The sequence below is a fragment of the Oryzias melastigma genome, linkage group LG13, assembly GCF_002922805.2.
Source record: "Oryzias melastigma strain HK-1 linkage group LG13, ASM292280v2, whole genome shotgun sequence".
In the NCBI taxonomy this organism is placed as follows: domain Eukaryota; kingdom Metazoa; phylum Chordata; class Actinopteri; order Beloniformes; family Adrianichthyidae; genus Oryzias; species Oryzias melastigma.
The window spans coordinates 6489487-6509511 of NC_050524.1; the positions used below are offsets into that span (position 1 = coordinate 6489487).

Genomic DNA, 20025 nt, shown 5'->3' on the forward strand with positions numbered 1-20025 from the left:
AAGGAAGAGTGTAAACACAATTATTATAGACTGAAACCGGCGGCGCATTATTTAGTCTGGTGACCTTTTTTGAGCTGATCCAGAGAGACTGACATAATGAGATCCGCCGTGGCTCAGAGGATTTTAGCATCAAACCCAAACGAGCTGTATTTAAATATATGGCTTTGTGATTCAGAAAGATGTCCCACTTGTCTTTGTAAACCTCCAGTGTTTTCTAAGAAGCTGCAGCATTTATGTCAAATTTCTTAAATAAAATTAGCTTGACAAAGAGATTTTTTTATGTTCTTTCATGTCATTCTATACTTTGAGTGACTCCAATGGATTTTAAAAGTATAAAAATGTTTAAATGTGGAGAAAACTTGGGGAAAAGGCCGAGTTTGGAACAGTTCTGAGAGTAAAAAAGAGGTGATCCTCAGGGGTGAAAGTAGATTTTTGTTTATTCCGCAACAAATTAGGTCAACATAAATCATTGAATAGCGGTAAATGCAGATTAGGGATTTAATGATAAATGATGAAATAATTAATCCAACCAGATTGATCAGTCTGAAACAAATTGTTAATTGAATCAAATCAAAGAAAACTATTACAAAATTATATCAAAATAACATAAATTGATAACACAATATAAAGTCGATCTTGGATATCATTGGGATTGAAGAACAGAAGGTATGATATAGGTCAATTCGATTAGCAATTTACCTCAGACAGATTGATTTTGATTGTAGGAATATAAATCAATTTATCGATTAAGACAATCAATCCTTACATTTCTACCTGTAAATAAAAAAATATGGGAAGTAGATATTTTTATTTTTTACAATTGCTATAGGTGTCTTAAGGCTGTAAAACCCCTCACTAAACCATTTAAACCCTTTTCTGAGCAGGAAATTATATTTCATCTTTAAAATCCCTCAAAGTTAAACTGTCGTAGAAAATTAGTCTAACACTTCATAGTCACATTTCTAGCCATCAGTATTCAAATATATCTGGCAAACTGAACATATTCTGTACAGAGTCACGGCATGAATGAGATTGATTGACTTTTGTTTACAGCCAATCAGAACAAAGGACAAAAAAAACACAAAACAGTGAGACGGTGAAAGGTGAGCCGCAGTATAGCAAGGAACCACTTTATTTCATGTATGAACAGTCGGTACTGTATAAATTAATCTTTTAAATTTCATTTTGAACTACAGCTTTTAAACAATATTGATATCAAGACAGCTACGAATTTCAGAAGCTGCAATATTAAGGTTTCGTCTCACTTAGTTTTGTCTTTTGGCGACATCCAGCAAATAGTGTTTGTAAAAGTTTGCGCATCCTCTTTAATTTCTGCTGGAACTTGGGACAAGTTAAAATTGCTTTCCAAAACAATTAGCTGTCACTTTTTTTCTTCTGTCTGCTCTGCTATAAACCACCCAATTTGGTGATTGAAAAACTGCTAGTCTCATCAGTTTCAGGAGTCACCAACCCGCACGATGTCGGTGAAGATGTCCTTCTCAACTTTCACACAAAACACGCACAAAATTTATGCAAAGCATGAACAACAAACAAACATTCCCTCGGAGTCCAGGCAGCAATGGTGCAATACTAATTCAGTGTCATTCTGCATTGAACTCGTCACTTTCTATTTGCAATTTTGTCTCAAGCTAATTTATTTACAACTTTTTCAATCATATGGGCTCCGTTTTCACAGAGCATGTGTCTCTCCTGGCTCACATCAAAGCGCCTTGCTCAGGGGTCACGGCTAATAACACAAGCTAAGCATCAACACTTATACTTTGGCTTTGTTTTTACATGATGAAAATAAAGAACTGACTTCTCTAAGATCCCCCATAATCCCCGCCTGCACCTGCTCTCTTGGCGAGAATTTGCGACACGACATTAAAAGAGGAAAAAAAAAAAGATGTCCCACAAAAAAAGGGGAAAAAAACTGCTCATCTTCTTCAAAGGATTGAAACTACAGTGAGATTAATCCTGGGATTATCAAGTTTTAACTCAAGTCCTGGCACACAGATTAAAACCTCTAGTGTGTGTGTAAATTCTTATTATAAAGAGCTTAGTGGCTTCATGGACTGAAGTGCAAACACCTCAGAGGTGTGTTGTCTGCTAACAATTTCGTGTTATTTATCACACTAAAATCTTCTGAAACCAAACTGATAAGTATTAAAGTGGCCCTACCATGATTTTCTTCAGCCTTTCAGAGTAACTTATATCCATATATATGATCATATATCACACTGGGAACACTTAAAAAACAATTATTTAATAAATATGAGTCATTTTTGTGGACCGTTTTAATACCCGGAAGTAACATTGACAAATGGGTCCAGGAGCGGTTCCTGGTACAGGAAGGTAGTTATCTCTTGCCACAGCTCCGCCGAGAAGGTGGGTGTGTTTTTGTTGTAGTCTGGGGGCGGAGCTTGCAGCACAGACTCTTCCTGGAGTGAGCTGTTTGCATCGATCTTACATCAGCACGTTTCCAACCGCTCGTTTTCATGGGTATAGGAAGGGCTGCTGCAGACAGGATTTCTCTTAAATGCATGAACGGATCAAAACACCACTTTGGGGTTCTTTATAGTGAGGAATGAACAGTAAAATGCTCAAAAATTTTAATTGTAGGGCCCCTTCAATATTTTTCAGGTGTTAGAATTATCAATGCACTCCGTCACTTCCTGATGCCACCATTTGAAACCCGTCGACAGTGATTGGTCCGAGCGTGTCTGAGTCACGTTTTCAAAAAAAGTTCGAGGTGGAGCCATCAGACACCACATGCTTTTACTGAGGAATCTGATTGGTCAGTTTATCAGTTTAAGTTATTAGATTTACATGGCGTCTTAAAAATGACCTTGGTCAAACAAGGCGCCGCACGTAAAAAGTTCAAAGAACAATAAAAAGAAAGAAGATGTTAAGGCGAAGATATCAGAGCAAGATTGATCAGTCTGACAAATATAATATCTGTCTATTTCTCAATAGAAGTCTATGGGATTTTGACCCTATTGGAACCCCGGGCACTTCCTATTTGAGACATTTGAGGGGAGGGGTCGGGCAGTCCACTGGTTATACAGTCAATAGTTCCCACCTACAACTCAGATTTGAATTACTAATACTGCCACTCTGCAGAAATGATATCCTAGAAAATAACAAAGTTGTCATAGTAGTATTTTAACTAAAAACAGCATAGTTATAATCAAATGATCAAAAGCTTTTAAAATACTTCAAAACCTGATCAGAGTGGGACTTTCTAAGTTTTCTAACCCAATAAATGAGAGATTTAGCTTTTTTGATTGGTATTTCTTCACCATTTGTGGATAAACATGGAGTGACTTAGCTGCTAGGCAGTGGATACACCCCTCCTGGCAGGAAATGAAGTTAAAAAAACATGGACACATTAATGTTGAATGTTTATTGACTCCAACAGGAAGCTCAAGTATTCATCACCCTACAGAGCTAGGAGCCAAATGGTGTAAAGAGAGACTGTCTGTCATAAGAGAGAAAACAAACAAAAAATAAATAAAAAACAGAGGAAAAGCTTCTTATAAGTGGTCACATTTTGAGATGGAAATAAATGGTAATGTAGAGAAGACGGAGGTCAGCTGTGTTTGGCCAAAACTGAATAAAAAAAGTTTTTAATAAAAAGGAAAAGAAAATGTCAGTTCTGAAAGTGCAATGGAGAAAGTTTGTACAAGGGAAAGCAGTCGTAGATATTTGGACAAAGCGCCTGTTGATCCCCATCTGTCATGAGGGGAATGAAGTGAATCACTGAACAGGAGCCTCGCTGTGAAGGCTTAGGAGACACACTGATGCAAGTGTTTGTGTTCAGTCCCAAAACTTGTGTTTGCTTTCTGATCTCTGTGGGATCTGAGAGAAAAAGGGATTATTTGTGAAGGACGACTCATCGTCTCAGAAAACGATCACCCCATACCAGGTCAACCAGAAATCAGACATTCAGCAATCAAATGAGTCAATGAGTCAATGCCCGACACTTTTGTTACATACATAGTCATGGTTTTTAAAGAATAGACAGCACACAACCCTGATGTGGTAGAAAGGGGCATACCTCGTTACGTCGACCAGATATCTTCTTGTGGAGGTGTGGTCAGAGAATCCTGCACAGCCTCACATGGAGGTAAAAGGCTTCATTTCCCTGTGAAACATCAAGTTCAGTTAAACAAAAGCTCAAATGATTGAATTATCAAGTGCCACTGAAATGCATTCACTCAGTGTGTTTTTGAATGGGGATCATTACATGTCTGCTCATACATGAATATTACATTTCAATCCTTTCGTTAGGAGTTCAAGTGCCAGATTTCCTGAAGAAGCATGTTTGATTTTTACCAAAAATACGATCTGGAAATGAGGAGTGAGCATTAAAATTATATAGCGTGAGCACAGAATCCATGAAGAGGTAGTGGAGTGGAGCTCATTGTATAATTTTCAAGAAAGCTGTGAAGTGGGAGCAGTTTTGTTATGTGTGACTCTCCTGTGGGTTGGATCTTGATGTGTGAACATGTCTGTGATCAGACAGTGGATGAAGAGCCTGCCTGCATGCACGCAGGAACTTGCAGAGCGGTTCGGATTAACAGCTTCCACAGTGTTTTTTGCAGATGAACGTCGGTCCATCCTCACCTCCGATTATTTATTTTTTCCTCTCAATCTTTATTTACAGGAGCAGCATTAATGAAGGAGGTGACCTGCTAAGAATTCTGCAAAAGGGACCCTTTTCAACAAGTATGGGGTCACCATGGAAACCATTTCTCATCCTGTCTGTCATCAGTGGCCTTTCAGGTAAGGAAATCAAACGATGAGTGTGGGAAATGAATGCTGCGAATAATATGTTTCTAAGTTAGATTTAGTATTAAATTTAAGCAATTATGATGGTTGCGATTATTTTAATCTATTAGTACATTTTAATTGATAATTAATATTTTAATAGAAATAATTAATTTACTTCTTTAACCATAAAAACAAAAAAAGTCAATAAAAATTTAATTAAAAATTAAATATAAAAAAATATTTCAAACACTGTGTCCATATTTTATGAGGGTATTAGACTTATAATTTTTGTATTTCTACATCAGTTAAGTTGACACAAGGAGCAATGTTTTCTAATAAATTACATTGTCTGCAGAGCTGCTTCATTACTAGATCGCTAAAATAAGAAATGGTAAATTTTGCAAATAATTTTACATTGTGTTAAAACTAGTTTGAAATTTAGTAGATCTATAGGTTTAGCTTTAGGGATTAAAATATCAATAATAATTTAAAATTAATACATCTTAGGCTCTCAAGCCTTAAAATAGAAATTGATTCAAATTAAGCGGAAAACAATGTTTATTTTACTTTGTTTACAAAAGGTGGAATAAGCCCTGCAGGAAAAAGATTTGTGTCATAAACATTGAATGTTCATGCCAGTCATAAACTCATTTCAAGCTCTAATTATCAGGAAAATAAAACCGTTTTGGAAAGAATAAGTTTGTTTTTCCTTCACTTTTGAAGCACTCGTTCAGGTTTATGAACAGCTTAAATGCATTATTTAGCAATCTTGCAATCACATTTTGTGAAACGTATCAGCTAAGGCATATTCATTCTATTTTTACTTATATTAAAAAAATATTCATCAGATAGCACTGACTGGTTCATTAAAAAAGCGAATATTTTGTAATTTACCAAAAGAAAAGAAGCATGAATTTCTGGGTAAAAGCAACTTGCATTTGAGATACAGTCACTGTGCTTAATGCTGTGATCATTAAATAAAATTAATTTGACCATTTTATTACAATGACAGACATCACCCGGGCAAAAGTATTCACAGGATGTTCAATAAATTGCATTTTTCTGAGTGTCATGGGTCCCTGAGTAAAGTCTCAGATGTCCCACGAACAGGTGGACCAAAGACCAAGTCTCCAGTTTCATTATTTGTTTTTTTAAAACAATTTTTTTCTTCTCAAATTCCCAATTTTTCAGCAATATTCAAGCCTGTTTTTAGCATCTTCCTATGTATTCATTTTCCCTTTCGTTACGTAAACCACAGTTAAAATAAAATTCCCCAGCAAAAGTGATGGTGTAACTTTTCATAGCAAAAGTGTTCTAGGGTTAGAATTCTGGTAGATTCAATTCAAGTCATACTCTAAAAATGAAGTGAAAATTGTTCTTGTACAGTCTTGGGAAATATTGCGATACATATCGTATCGTGAGGCATGCATCAGGATATGTATCGTATCGCCAGACTTTTGCCAATACACACTCCTAGTACTAATGTTTTTTTTTTTTCAAAATTCAAGATTGGTGGTCTCTTCCCAAGGTCAAAGGTCAATAAAACTCCAAGGGTAGTTATAGACTTAAACTGGTGGCATTTGTATGAAATTCTGTGAAAATTACTCATTCAAAGTGTTGTTTTCCCATGTTTTGGAAAAACTTTTAAAAAACTGCCAAATCTCAAATTTTTGTGTGGCCATCCCATAATAATTTCAAAACTTCCTTTGAATATTTCCAACATATGTGTCTTGGTTTTGTCTGTGTATTTTGATTTGCTTTTTTTTGTTTTTTTTTTTTGTTTGGTTAAGCGATTTTCAGCCAATTCCTTTTTTTAAGGTTTTGATCTCCACGATGTCATCGTCGATAAATATTTATCCTGTTTGGCCCGCGACCAAAAGTGTGTTATGGATTTTGGCCCCTTGTGTGATTGAGTTTGACTCCCCTAATCTAAAGAGAGACGATGTAAACTAACTGACAGTCAGATAGGTGTAAATATGATGTAAAAACTCACAGACTGCAGAACTCTTTTTAAAGCTTGGGGTTTCTGGTGTGTAGCTGCGTTTGTGATTAGTAACGAGAGGCATTTTAGACTCAAGTGTCTGTCTTGGTCAGTCTTGAGTTTGTTCTTCGCCAGTCTAATGAATTCAACCCTTTAAATGGTTCTTTCTGGCCACAAGAGGAGGGTTCACACACTCTGCGGCTCATTCTGATGCTTTGATTCTAGGAATCAGACACCTCTGACCTCACTTGTCTGCTTGTTCAACCAAACTATTGAAGGGAAACAACTATTTTGTGACCTGTTACTATTCTTACAGAAAAGAAAACCAATTTTTTTCTGAAATAGACTTGAAATAAAGATTCCTACTTCAAGAATAATGTAGTAAAAAATATATGAATGCTCTTTTTTTTTGTTACCCCACAAAAATAAGCTGCAATAATTATTTCTGCTCATGGAATCTCTCCTTTAGGCGACACAGATTCCCTCCCTCACACTGGGTTGTAATAGATGACGGTGCACTGCGAAAACAAGGCCAGAATGCATCACAGAAGCAACAACAAATAAGAGAAAAGGAGTAAAATGAAGAGCTAACAAATCGTTTGATGCTAAATCAGGAAGCTATACCTTACAACGTTCTACTGGGGGGGATTTTGAGCAGTGTCTGTAGTGTTTATCACAAAAACGGTCTCACAACAACACTGAAAAAACAAGTAATGAGTAATTTCTGATAAAAGTCTATTTGGGTCAGGCCTTCTTCCTTGTAGTCAGCCTGTTAGGCTGCATCAACATGAAGGGATGCTGACACATGTGGGGACAAAAACAGAGGGAGAAGGAAAATGAGCAGTACACGGAGCGGAAAGAAAAATCAAAGCGAGGTTTCTTAACACTCCGAATTGGCAATCTTAATAAGCCGGGTAAGAACAATGTGACTTTTGCAGTCTGTGGAAAAAAAAAATAAAAATAAAAAATCTCCCCTTTTTTAGGAAAATACAACTTTTCCGCCTCAAGAAAACTCCTATTTTTGCAACAAAAGTGATTAAATTGAAAGTAGTGGGTTTAACAAGCTCCTTGTTATTGTAGGTTCAGAACCGAGCAGCAGATCTGTGCTTTTGTTTTCGGAAGCTTGTGGAGGATTGTTACGATTTAATCATGAACAATTGAAACTGTCTGCAAAGTGTAATGAGTTCCTCTCTGGAGATCTTCTAAGTGATTCATGGGATGCATGGAAGTGTGAGAGGAAAAACTCTGAAGTTCATTTAACCGGCTGATCACGACTTGGTTTGTGGATGTTCATAATCAAACCTTCTCTTCATTAGAGACGCATCGGCAAAACTTTTAAGTGTTCTTATGGATTGTTGCTGTCAAACAACATGGAAACAATAGCAGAATTCTTGCACGCACCTGATACTGTACAGGAAAGACAAACTTTAACCCATCAACACCAGAGCATAACGCTCCAGGGTTGACATTCTTTCAACTAACTCTTCAACCGCAATGCAATTCCAGCAGATTTTGAATTAGAGAAAAGCAACCTATGCAACACTTTACAGTTGTGACACATTTTCGCAATCAACTTAAATCAGTTGACTCAATCATCTGATTGATGCTGATGAACTATCGAATAGCTACGGTACATCAATTAGCATGTATGTAGGCGTCGCTAGCAACATTCTGGTGTTAAAGGGTTAACTGGTTGTACGCTAAAGTGACATGATTCTACTACTGCTGATCACGTGATAATACTATGTCTACATTAGTAGACTAGTTTAAATGTCAACACATTCTCATCTCCAAGTCGTCACATGTTGACGTTTGGTTAAGGACCCCTCCGCGTCCCTTTTTGACATTTTGGGTGTCCCCAACTCGTCATTTTTTGACATGCTGGCTGTTTGTAAAATCAAGGGTCCACAACTCTTTGGATGCAATACCCTGTGCAGACTGGTCCTCAGTAAGTTCCTGGTACCCTAACCCAGTACCAGTACCTTAACCCTGACCTGACACCGGACCAGAATGTCAGATTGTCAATCATCCTGTTTGTGACGCTGGTTTCTTCAAGTATCTACATTATATCAGCTCCTCACAGCCTTCGGCTGGGTCTGGGCTCCAGTTTCTTGATACCGAGCTGTACACACCGTCAAGCAGGAAGATTAAAGAAAGAAGTTAAAATCACTTAAAACAAATATTTGATAAATGTATGTTCACCAACCCGGTACCAGCCGAGTACCCGAGCCGAACCGGGTCTGGACGTTGTACTGAACGCAAACCAATAACGGGTTGGGGTACCAGTACTAGGTTAGGACGAGTTAGAGACACCCAAAATGTCCATTTTGACGCAAGGAGTCTTTAACTAAACGTCACTATGTGAGGAGTTGAGAGTGAGAATGTGTTGTAAATGTTAAAGGGATTTCTGCGTGTGCTACATCTTACTTACATGTTGTACATTTCCGTTCCTTGTACAATAAACACTATTGATGCTGACGTCATCTAGGCCAGAAATGACAGTAAGAAACTTGAGGAACTGTGATGTGAACACTATAAATTAATGCGCAAGTTCTTCAAAACTCAATAATTTAGGTAAAAAAACACATTGACTCTTTATGGGACCTAGATCGAGTGAATGGGACATCACCCGTAGAAAATCACCCGTAGAGCATGCCCGTAGAAAATGGTTTACTTCAGGCTTCAAAGACATAAAGTCAATTTAGTCACCATTTTTTGGGGGGATATAGATGACGTCGTTGTCACTCTCTCCAGTGAAGAAATTAGACCGCAGTTTGTTTCAACTGATGACTTTATTCTTCTTCTTTGTCCATGAAGTCACTAAGTCACCGTCAGACTAACACACAAATAAATAACTTAAATAAAAGTTTCCACCTAAAAGCAAAAAATAAAAACGCGTACCTCGCTGGCCACCAATTAAAGAAAGCAAGATAACTTCTTAATACAACGTAAGAACTGTTCAACTTCTTTTCTTTTCTGTCTTAACTTTTTATCTTCTCTGCTTAATCTCTTCTGCCACACGGAACTCGACTCTGCGTTTTCTCTTCGCATCACAGTCAAAGGTTACGCCTCTCAGAAATATACAAAAATAAAATACATAAATATGTAAAATAAGAATTATACAAAGAAATGAATTATAAATGCTGACACTTCATTGTGGCAGTTAAAGCTGTGTTGGAGCCACGGTTCACAACACAAATACACAACTGTGCACGACCCAGTGGAGGAGGGGGTGTCTTAAAGTAACCTGAAGTAACCAACACCTGTTTGACCCGGCAATTTATGAACTCAATTTATATTTTTAAGATGAGTAATCCATCAACTCAAATTTTTAATTTGCTGAAAACAAATAATTTTAAATGTAACAAGTTACAGAATTTTTGTTAATTGATCCAACGTTTCAGAAGTCTGTGTTTGTGTTAGCTTGGGGGCGGAGCTGGCAGCGTAGACTCTTACTGAAAGGGGCGGTTCTAAATTTATGACATCAGCCCGAGAGAACCTGCTTGTTTTTGTGGGTTAGGAGGGGCTGGTGCTCAGAGTGCAGGTTTTTAGAGGATTACTCTAAAATACATGAACGGATCTAAACACCACTTTGATGTTGTTTATAGTGAGGAATGAACATTATAATACATTTAAAAGCTCAAAAAGTTGATTTTTCATAGAATAACACCTTTAAGTGATTGAGTACATGACTTTGTAATAAGGTGGTGCCAGTGTTCAGCAGTGGAGCCTCCATCAGAGTATGACTGTGTGTGAATGGCTCTGTAACTGTAAAGCCCTTTAGACCTTCAAGAAAGGTAGAAAACTATAAAAGTATCCGCCATTTACCATTTTAGAATGACTGACATGGCAGAGAGATCCGCCTCTCACACACCCTGCTCCCTTTCATGAGGCTGTTTTCAAAAACACAAAAAAATTAACAAGAAGCTGTACAAATCACAGATGATTTAGTATTAAATATTAATGAAATTTATTATTTTAACTTAATTATAACTAAATCCAGTGAAGAGAAAAAGTAAACTCCCACCATGCACCTTGGCCATTGAATACCCACATTGGACTTGGGTCTTAGATTTTTTAGTTTCTATGCATGAAAATGATTTACATGAAATCAGTCAGTCGTTGAAAATTGAATGGTCACTCAGGGTATGATTCCATGCTGATCATAACGATCAGTTTCCACAGCAATATTACTGTTTATTCCAGTAAACCAGAAGAGGTGAAACACCGACAACTAAAATGACACAATATCATGAACTTCATGCACAAATAATTCACAAAGAGACATTTTTTTCTATAAAAAACTTGTATTAAAGTAATTAATTTGATTAAAAATATTTCTGTAAATGTCTGAATGAACCGTATGAATGTCGTTCAAATGTTGTTAGGAAGAAAATAGTACAAACACATTTCACAGATGAACTGTAAACTAAAAAAAGGAGACAATTATCTTTTCTCATCATTTCACCATTTTATTTTTAAACTCTTACAGTGAAAACAAAAGATGATGTTTTTATCTGTATGTTAACCTCTTTCTAATAAGCGTCCCCACAACTGTGAGAAGGAGATAATTAAAAACTTTGTGTCAGCCGGAGCACACAAAGCAGGATGGGATGCGGACATGAATTACATGGAAAGAAAAGCTCTGCTGCATTCTTTTAAAGACCGCGACACGAAGAAATCCAAGATAACTTGTCACATTAGCTCTCATTAGTTGAAATCATTCAGTCTGATGTGTTCTCAAAGGATAATGCACAATCAAAGGGGGAAAAGGGAGCATTTAAAATTGTAAAGTACCTACAGTGACTGGTAAAAGCTTTTCAGAACAAAACTATGCCTTAAAAAAAGAAAATCTCTCAGGAGTGCTTTATCTTTAATGAGTTTTTCTACTTTTTTAGTGATTGATGTAGTGGCTCGTCTTGTTGTGAACATGAATAAAATGTAAAAAGTGATTTTGGTTCACAGAGGTCCTCTGTGGGAAAGCATATTGTGTTTCTCCCAGAGCGTTGCTGAGCTTTCAAGCTTCTAACTGAACTTCCGTGTCAGTGTTTCTGAAATTCATTTATTAATCAGCTGAAAAGACGGCAGAGGTTCAGGACCCTGTATTACTTTAGTTTTTATTATCAGAAAAAAAGCTTTTAGAAAAAAACACAATTATCCTGAAAACCAATAGATGTAGAAAAAAGGTCATCTTCAAAACTACCACAGATATTACCGTGTATTCACTAAATTAAAGTGGCATTTCAAGTTTTTGTTTTGGTTTTGTAGTACCACGACCTAAGCCATCAGAATAAAGAGGAAAAAATCTGTGCCCCCTATTTCCCTGAATTTGAACAATTTTAAGATTCTCTGTATTTACAAAAAAGGGTTTAGGAGTTCATACTGGCGACAGAAATAGTTTTTCACATTGTGTGCAGTATGAAATAAAAAAAAGACCTTTTAACTTACAACTAATTTTGTCTCACACACAGCAAAATATCTTGTGAAAAACCTGAACAAATTATGATGTACAAAGAAAAATAAGAAGTAGGAAGGACAGATTATTAAAGACAGATAGTTTCAACATCTTTAAACATTTAAAAACCCACTCCGATCATCTTTTGATATAATTTTTAAAGCACCCCAAGTGGTCTTTTAATTATGATAATGCTGTTATTTAGCCCCCCAAAAAAACAAAAGTGTTTTCCATTTCTATTAGGGCCAGTTTTAGCATTTATTTATTTAGTTTTGTTACGACTTTAAATCCTGTAAATTTAGGATAAAGAATTTGAAACTGTTAAATAATGAAAATAAAGTCCTATATTTATGACTTAAAAAGTCAAGGCTAAATTTATGACTTTTTTTTCATCATTCACAAGAAAAAAACTTATAAATTCTCAAGATTTAAAGTTGTAAATTTTCGAGATTTAATGTAGTAAATTTACAAGATTATAAATTGTGAATTTACAATATTAAAAAAATCGCAAATTTACGAGATTAAAAATTGTAAATTTACAAACCCCAACCTCCCTCTTCTTCTTTGCCTTTTGGTTAAAAAAAAAGATGTAAACATAATCAATATAAGTAAAGTTTAGCATGAAATACAAAAGTGGTTTATACAAATAAACACTTTGCGTGTCAGAAGATCTATATCTCTAGTTGTGACGGAAAAATCTGCACAACACATGAGGCCTCCAGCTCTTATCTGTTTGCTCAGCTGTTGGACAGGACAAGTTAGAAAAATTAATAAATAAATATAATAAAAATAGATAAATAATCTCGTGAATGTACCCAATTTAAAAGATTTAAAGTCATACATTTACAAGAAAAGAACTTCAACATTACTTGTTTATTTATTTTAATGGCCCTAATTCTCTCTTGTACTGCAGAGCAACAGTAGGTCATTGGAAATTCCTTCTGAGTTTTTGGCAGAAAAAAGTTGTTCGTTGCAACCCTATTGCTCTGTGTTCACACTCTGCTTCGCTATCTTACAGCCCCTCACACCACCAATCTGACATTACCGAAGCAACAAAAATGGCAAACAATATTGGACATATCCAGAGTGTAAACAAAGGAATGCTGGGAAACAGCCACAAACCAGAATCAAATTTCTAATAAGCTCCTTCTGTTCTGCAGAAAATATGTCCTAAAAAAACGACACAGGTTTTTTTTTTTTTTATTTAATAAACAAACAAAAACAAAACGACATAATCGTATTTAAAAGTGCCCAAGGGAACAATTTTATAATAATAAAAAAAAAAAAAAAACTATTGATGGAGTGGGACTTTTTTTGCATTTAAGAGTAAACCAGAGCTATTCATTTAATAAAAAAACTATTTAAAAACTATTTAAAAACTATTTAAAAACTATTTAAAAAATTATTTAATAAAAAAACAAAAAAAACAACATAATCGTATTTAAAAGTGCCCAAGGGAACCATTTTATAATAGAAAAAAAAAAAAAAACTATTGTTGGAGTGGAACTTTTTTTGCATTTAAGAGTAAACCAGAGCTATTCAAGGAGAAAACTGGGCTTTTAAAAGTCAACATGCCTATTTTCAATATTTTCTTCATAAACTGCTTTTATACTTGTTTTTTGATAAATAGACAGAAATTTCCCACTCTTCCAGGTCAATACTCAGGGAATACAAATAAAACTAATTTATTTGTTTTAAAAAATCCATACGGGGGAAAAAAGCTTAAAAACCTAAACTACACAGATGATAAAAATGCATTCACAAAGAAAAGAAAGAATTATCCTCCTGATTTTTTTTAAATGAGTGCATAAACACAGACACTGAAGGCAGCAGGGCAGAGCAGAACAGGAATTTAAATCAATAAAGCAGGATTATCAACGTGTGTTTTACATTCCAAATTACTGCAAACAAAATGTCATATAATCCACAAGACCTGTATGTAATAAAAGGAAACACAGATTCCAACGCGTCGTTCATACTTTTGATTGAATCGTGATGGGAAAGCAGGTGTTGACCAGCCTGGTGGGCTTTGGCTGGCTCTGTCAGCAGGTAATGTGTGCCAGTTGGCTTCATCCAATTGAGAAGTCCATCTTGTTCTGCAGCGGCTCGCAGCTTAGTGTGAAATCGCGGTTCCTGGCTAAAAGAAAAAAGCAGATTGCCCACTCCAGTTGGGGTTAAGTTATTACCTGAAATAGAGGAGTTCAGATATCTCTGGAGTCTTGTTTGCTTTTTGGCTTCTCGTAGCGACTGGGAAAAATAGAGCGGAACGTACGACTCCTGCAGTGACCTTAACAATAAGATTTCAAATAAAGTGAGTTTGCTCTCAGAGGGGAGTCTGAGCATATCGGCTCTGTTTGAGTTGAGGTGGCTGCTGGGAAAACTCGGTTTGTTTAATGGCCATAGATGAGCATGCATGGGCAGGTTTGGGTTTTTGGGAAGGGGGGCATTCATTTCCCACAAATAGACCCCCACTTTGGGATGGAGTGCTGCTTTTCATTTCCCCCCGAACAAAGCGTGGAAGTAAGTGTGCTTTTATCACTTACAGCTTTCAGTAGCATGTCATATTTCACTACAAGAGACACTTTTCAGACAGATTTTCAATATTATCAGCAGCAGGAGGCTGGAGCAGCAATCCTCACTGATATGACACTGTCTTTGTCTATTTCAGTACATTTGACATGATGGTAGTTTGTAATGGATTACAGGGTTTTTTTTTTTCTGTAGTTCTCTAAAACTTTGAAGACAGTTCACCCCGTCTTCCCTTTGCAGCTGCCTCCTCTTGTTGAACCCTCATCATTCCATAGATATTTAAATCACATATGGGCAGAGAAGGGCAGCACTATTAGATTTCTCTCATGTTCAAAAGTGGATTGCCGGGACGTCTGTACCCACTTTCCCTCTCCCCCCTCACTGAGCTGCTGATTGAAATAAAATGTTGGAGTGTCAAGTCTGGAAGGGTAATTCAGCCGTTCTTTGCCTAAATCTAAGGAATCTAAATCTTAAAAGTGGCTTGCGGGGAAATATGGAAGTGTGGCGCTGTATAACTAATGCATGAAGTCATTTTCATCAAGGGCAAAAGAGTCACACTCCAGAAATATGGCTGCGAGTATTTGTATGCACTACACAGAGCGGGGCCCATGCAATGAATATTTTGCTGCAACTGTACACATGGAAAAGTAAAATGTTAAAATATTGAGTAGGACGGTGATTAAAAAGTCACCTGAAAACCCATCAAGGCTTTGCATTTCCCCGTCTGCCACTCTCTGAAGAAAAGTCGGTGATAAGCAATGGAAGGTTCTCGCAGATGAACTGAAAATGAAAAATCTATTTTTTGGTTGAACCAATAAGGAATGAACTAAATGAAAGAAAAAGAAAAGTAAAAAATTAATGATAAATTTATATTTTAATTTTTGGATTGCATGTTTCTCCCCTAAAATCTTTAGAAAGATTCTCTCGGTTTATGATTAATTATTTAAGTGTTAGTTAAATGTTACTTAAATGATCCTTAAGTGTTGTTTATCTTATTTTTAATAAGATGGTTTCTCTTATGTATTTAATTTTGTTTTTTATAACTTACACATTTCCCTGTCGTTGGTTTTGATGTATGTATTTTATGATTTTGTGTATCAACTCATGTATTCTTTTCATGAAGCCCAGTGAGACAACTGTTTTGTGATATTGGGCGATATAAATAAAATTGAATCGTATATATATTTGAATTAATGTGGATGCCAGGAAGAGTAGTCCTACCTTTGGTTAAGACTAATGGGGATGCTTAAATAAATAATTACTGTTAGCTAACGTCTGGTTCATAGCGGAAGTGCTGCGAAGCAGCGTGGAATGGAGGCCGCTTCCATTCGGCGCTCTTGTGAACCTACAGTGTAGCTCAGACCAGACCCGAAGCGACGCGGTCCTCTGTGGCCGGTTCGTGACGTGCAGCAATTGTTTTGGAGTCTGGTAGATTTTTATGGCAAAATATTTATTTTTGGCAGGGAGTTACGCCAAGACACGCAAGAAAATCCAATCAATATAACCAATATTTCACAATGATCATATTTTTATAAACAGAGTGTAGAGATGAAAATAAACACACATTAAACAAACAGACACTGAGACACACACAGATCAGCGTAGTGGGCCGACTTTATATAAAGAGTTTATATAAATCGATGGTTCATTCGTCCTTTATTAGTTCAGAACGGGTCACAATGCAGCAGTCTATACAAGAATGCCCAGACTCCCCGCCACCCAACTTTTCTGGCTCCTTTGGGAGAATAACAAAATATTCCCAGGCCAGTCACCAGATATAATCTCTCCAGCGTGTCCGGCATCGTGTCTGGGCGTCCTCTCAGATGGATTTGCCCATAACTCCTCAGCAGGAGGAGCCATTCTTGCCAAAAGTCCAAACCACCCCGTCCAGCTCCTCTTGATTTGAGGGCGTAGCGGCTCTAATCCCAACCCCCACCGGATGACTGAGTTTTGGAGACTTTCTGATTCTGAGGGAGACCCAGCTGTCGTTCTAAAGAAAACTAGGTAACTTTTATTGTATTTGCTCTAAAATATGTCATTTCAAACACTTGATTTGGTTTTATTCTAAGAAGGTCGATAATGGAAACAAATTTTTAGGAGAAGCTTAAGGGGAAATATTTTTGAAGGAACTTTTAAAGAATGCAGGCAGCTGATTCATCAAAATTCTGCCACAGCATTTAACCCTGTAAGCCCAGAATATCAAAGAATTGACAGAGAATTTAAAAAAAAAAAGAATTTTTTAGACCATTTGAAGAAATCTACAAAGAAAATTTTGCTAAATCATTTCTTACAAGATTTAGATAAATTAATCAATTAAAATCCATTGGGCAATTTGGTACATTTTTTCTTACAACAATGTTAGTTAAATATATTGACAAGAGAGTTCAGTTAAGCATCTTATTTACCCACTGTCTCAAATTTGATCCAACATGGCGTACCTGTATTATAATGAATTAAGTATCGACCAGTTTTGCATTATTTTACTACAGTAAGTAGTTAAAAAAAAATACAAAAACTAGATAAATTATTTTTCCCGCCAAAAGTGGTTTTGAAATTTTATGGAGACGGCCATTTTGAAATAAGCAGGAAAGGCTCTTCTACTGCCTCCTGTGGAATGATAGTCTGCTAAAGAAGTGGTCCCCAGCCTGGTTTCAATAAAAACACTCTGGACTTGATGTATTTTTAAAAATTGTTAGAGATTAAGAGTAAAAGTGGAGTAAAAGTAAGGTTGGAAATCTGTTATAATAAAAAACTTCAAAGAGCCATTTTTTATTTTTTTTTAATTTTGATATTTTACTATGTGACAAAGTTAAATGAAAATACATCATAATTGGGATTTTCACAGCAATTATTCGGTTAAAAATATTTGCGATTAAAATTGATTAATTAATTAAAGGTCACGATTAATTAATCCCACAAAAAAAATTCATGGCATGGCAGCGCTAATTACTATTATGTGTGGGAACAACAGTCACATTAAATCCATATTTGAAAAACATAAAATGCAGCTGTCTTGTATTTTAAAGTCAAATGCTCCTCCTGTGTTTCCTAACTGACTCTTCTGCATAAAGAAAGTTTCCAAATACATTTGTTTTTTGCTATTTTGGGGGGTTTCAGTTAGCGACCGGCACAGACACTTTCAGAAAGTAACCAATATATTTTTGACACATCCATGGTGTTTAGAATCCAGTAGATTTGCTAAAAAAAAGAAAAGTTCCATCAGATTATAAAGAAAATGGAAAAAAATATATTTTTCTCTGTGGTCCAATACCAACTATTCTACAGATTTGTACATTAAAGGACCGAAAACATGGATTTTTAGGGAAAGTTTTGATGCCAATGAAATAGAAGTCTCAGAAATGCACGTATCAAATGTGATACAGATAGTTATAGGCCTATAACAGTTTTCAATAATCGGGGCTCTGGGATCTTGGTTTATTTGGACATGATACATCTAGTCTATTCTTGTAAGTCTGTTATTTTTCATGCAACATCAATGCTTTAAAAATACTTTAATGACATTTTTAGTTTGTTTCAGACACATAAAAGATTGTTATCTCTTCTTTTCAATAAAGAATAGAGAAGCCGAGCATGCTGGAGACTCCCACACTTCCCATTAGGAGGCATGACACATTAATACAGTACATTTTACAACACCTCTGCTTTTTCACTGTCACTCGTACTATTCCCTTCAGTACACCAAGAATCAGGAAAATTGGGCTTTATTGAGTGGTGTGCCGTGATAGTGGGTGAGGTGAGGTTGCATATGATGCATGGATTGTTCTATCTGTAATGATATTCGGCTGAATAAATGGTCTCAAGCATAATCAGCTTCAGTCAATATAATCTCCCTGCGAAGGTCTTCATTAATCTTACAGGCTATGGCTAATCATGTCTGTCTACTTGAGCTCTCATGAGCGTCTCACCTACTTACTGTATGCTTTTCTAATTAATTTTTTATGTGACAGACCAGGTGAAGCCTCAGGAAGCGAGCGCGCCGTCCTTCGTGTAAACAGGACAAGTTTTCAATGTTGTCTCGCCCTTTATCGCTGAGAAAAATGTCGCCACCGTTTGGCCTTACCTTCACTGGAGTTGTTGATTTGTTTGCATTTTAAGTGTTTTCTCCTCCCCATACAGCATATCAATGTAACCTCCACTAACGCACATCGCGTCTGTGCCCTCGCGGGGCAACAGGAGCTCGCCGTTGTTCTCTCCTCAAGCTGCCATTTCTGCTTTAGTTGATATCACGAAGGTGATGTTGAGATCTGAGATGCTGACTGTTGGCGAGCTTTAGAAATAAAGCAGGTTCAGCCCTTTCTATAATAATAGGAGCTTCTGATTTTACACCTTCTAAAAGATAAGGATCAGTGAGATCCGGAAGGGTCATTGATTTTATCTGATGAAGGCGACAGCTGACAAAACCAAGAACCTGTTAGCATCCCTTCTCAAACAAATAGAATTAAGTGCTCTATTTATTTGGGATTCAAGGTTAAAAACTTGTATACTTGGTATAAAATTGTATACAAAATATAAATGCTTCACCTGGACAGATTACCTTATTTTCCGCACTGGACTAAAAGGCAAAAATAGACAAAAGAGACGAAGATAAGTCAGTCAGACTTTATTAATTGTGCTCACATAACAGTATCCCCTCAATTATTGCGGAAAATATTTTCCATAAATAACTAGCGATAGGTGAAATCCAGAATGTAGGATTACAGAATTTTTTAAGGTAGTAAAATCCCTCATTGCACATTTTATCGGCTACACGATTCTCAGACAGACATGGACATTTTCACACTTTTCTCTCTTGTTTAAACTCTCAAAATTCCAACATTCGTAGAAAAATACGTCCAATATAATAAAATAAAATAAACGTTCACACTGACCTGGGCAATGCATGTTCAAGAGACCACTTCCGATGAAAAGTAGGGCTGGATGATACTGAGCATTTCGATCCAATACTATTTAATATTGTAAATATCAATACCAAAATCGATATTTGTCGTAAATGTTGTGGATATGGACCTTCTTGGAACGAGCAGGTACTTCTTTTTTGGAACACTAGAGGGGGGGGGTTGATATCTCCAGTGAATCAACAGTCAATGGTACATGCGCTATTATCGGGTAGCGACAATCCAGTTTTTATTTTTTTACACCCATATTTTACCAAAGGTCCCTTACGATAAAATCTCTTAGAGCGTCGTGTACCTCCTAAAGTCGCTTTGACATCAGTAGAATGAATTCATATATACGATTATACAAGATTAAAGGGCACACCACT

The 20025-nt window shown here is 36.3% G+C and overlaps 1 protein-coding gene across 1 annotated transcript in view; it reads left to right on the plus strand.

Moving 5' to 3' along the window:
• Positions 1-4669: 4669 nt before the first annotated feature.
• cntn5 (contactin 5) overlaps positions 4670-20025 on the plus strand; it is a gene marked incomplete at its 5' end in the record, with an annotated part of 141210 nt that continues 125854 nt past the window's right edge. Inside the window, 1 exon segment of the mRNA XM_024277809.2 lies at positions 4670-4788. Coding sequence (XP_024133577.1) covers positions 4734-4788 — 55 coding nt within the window.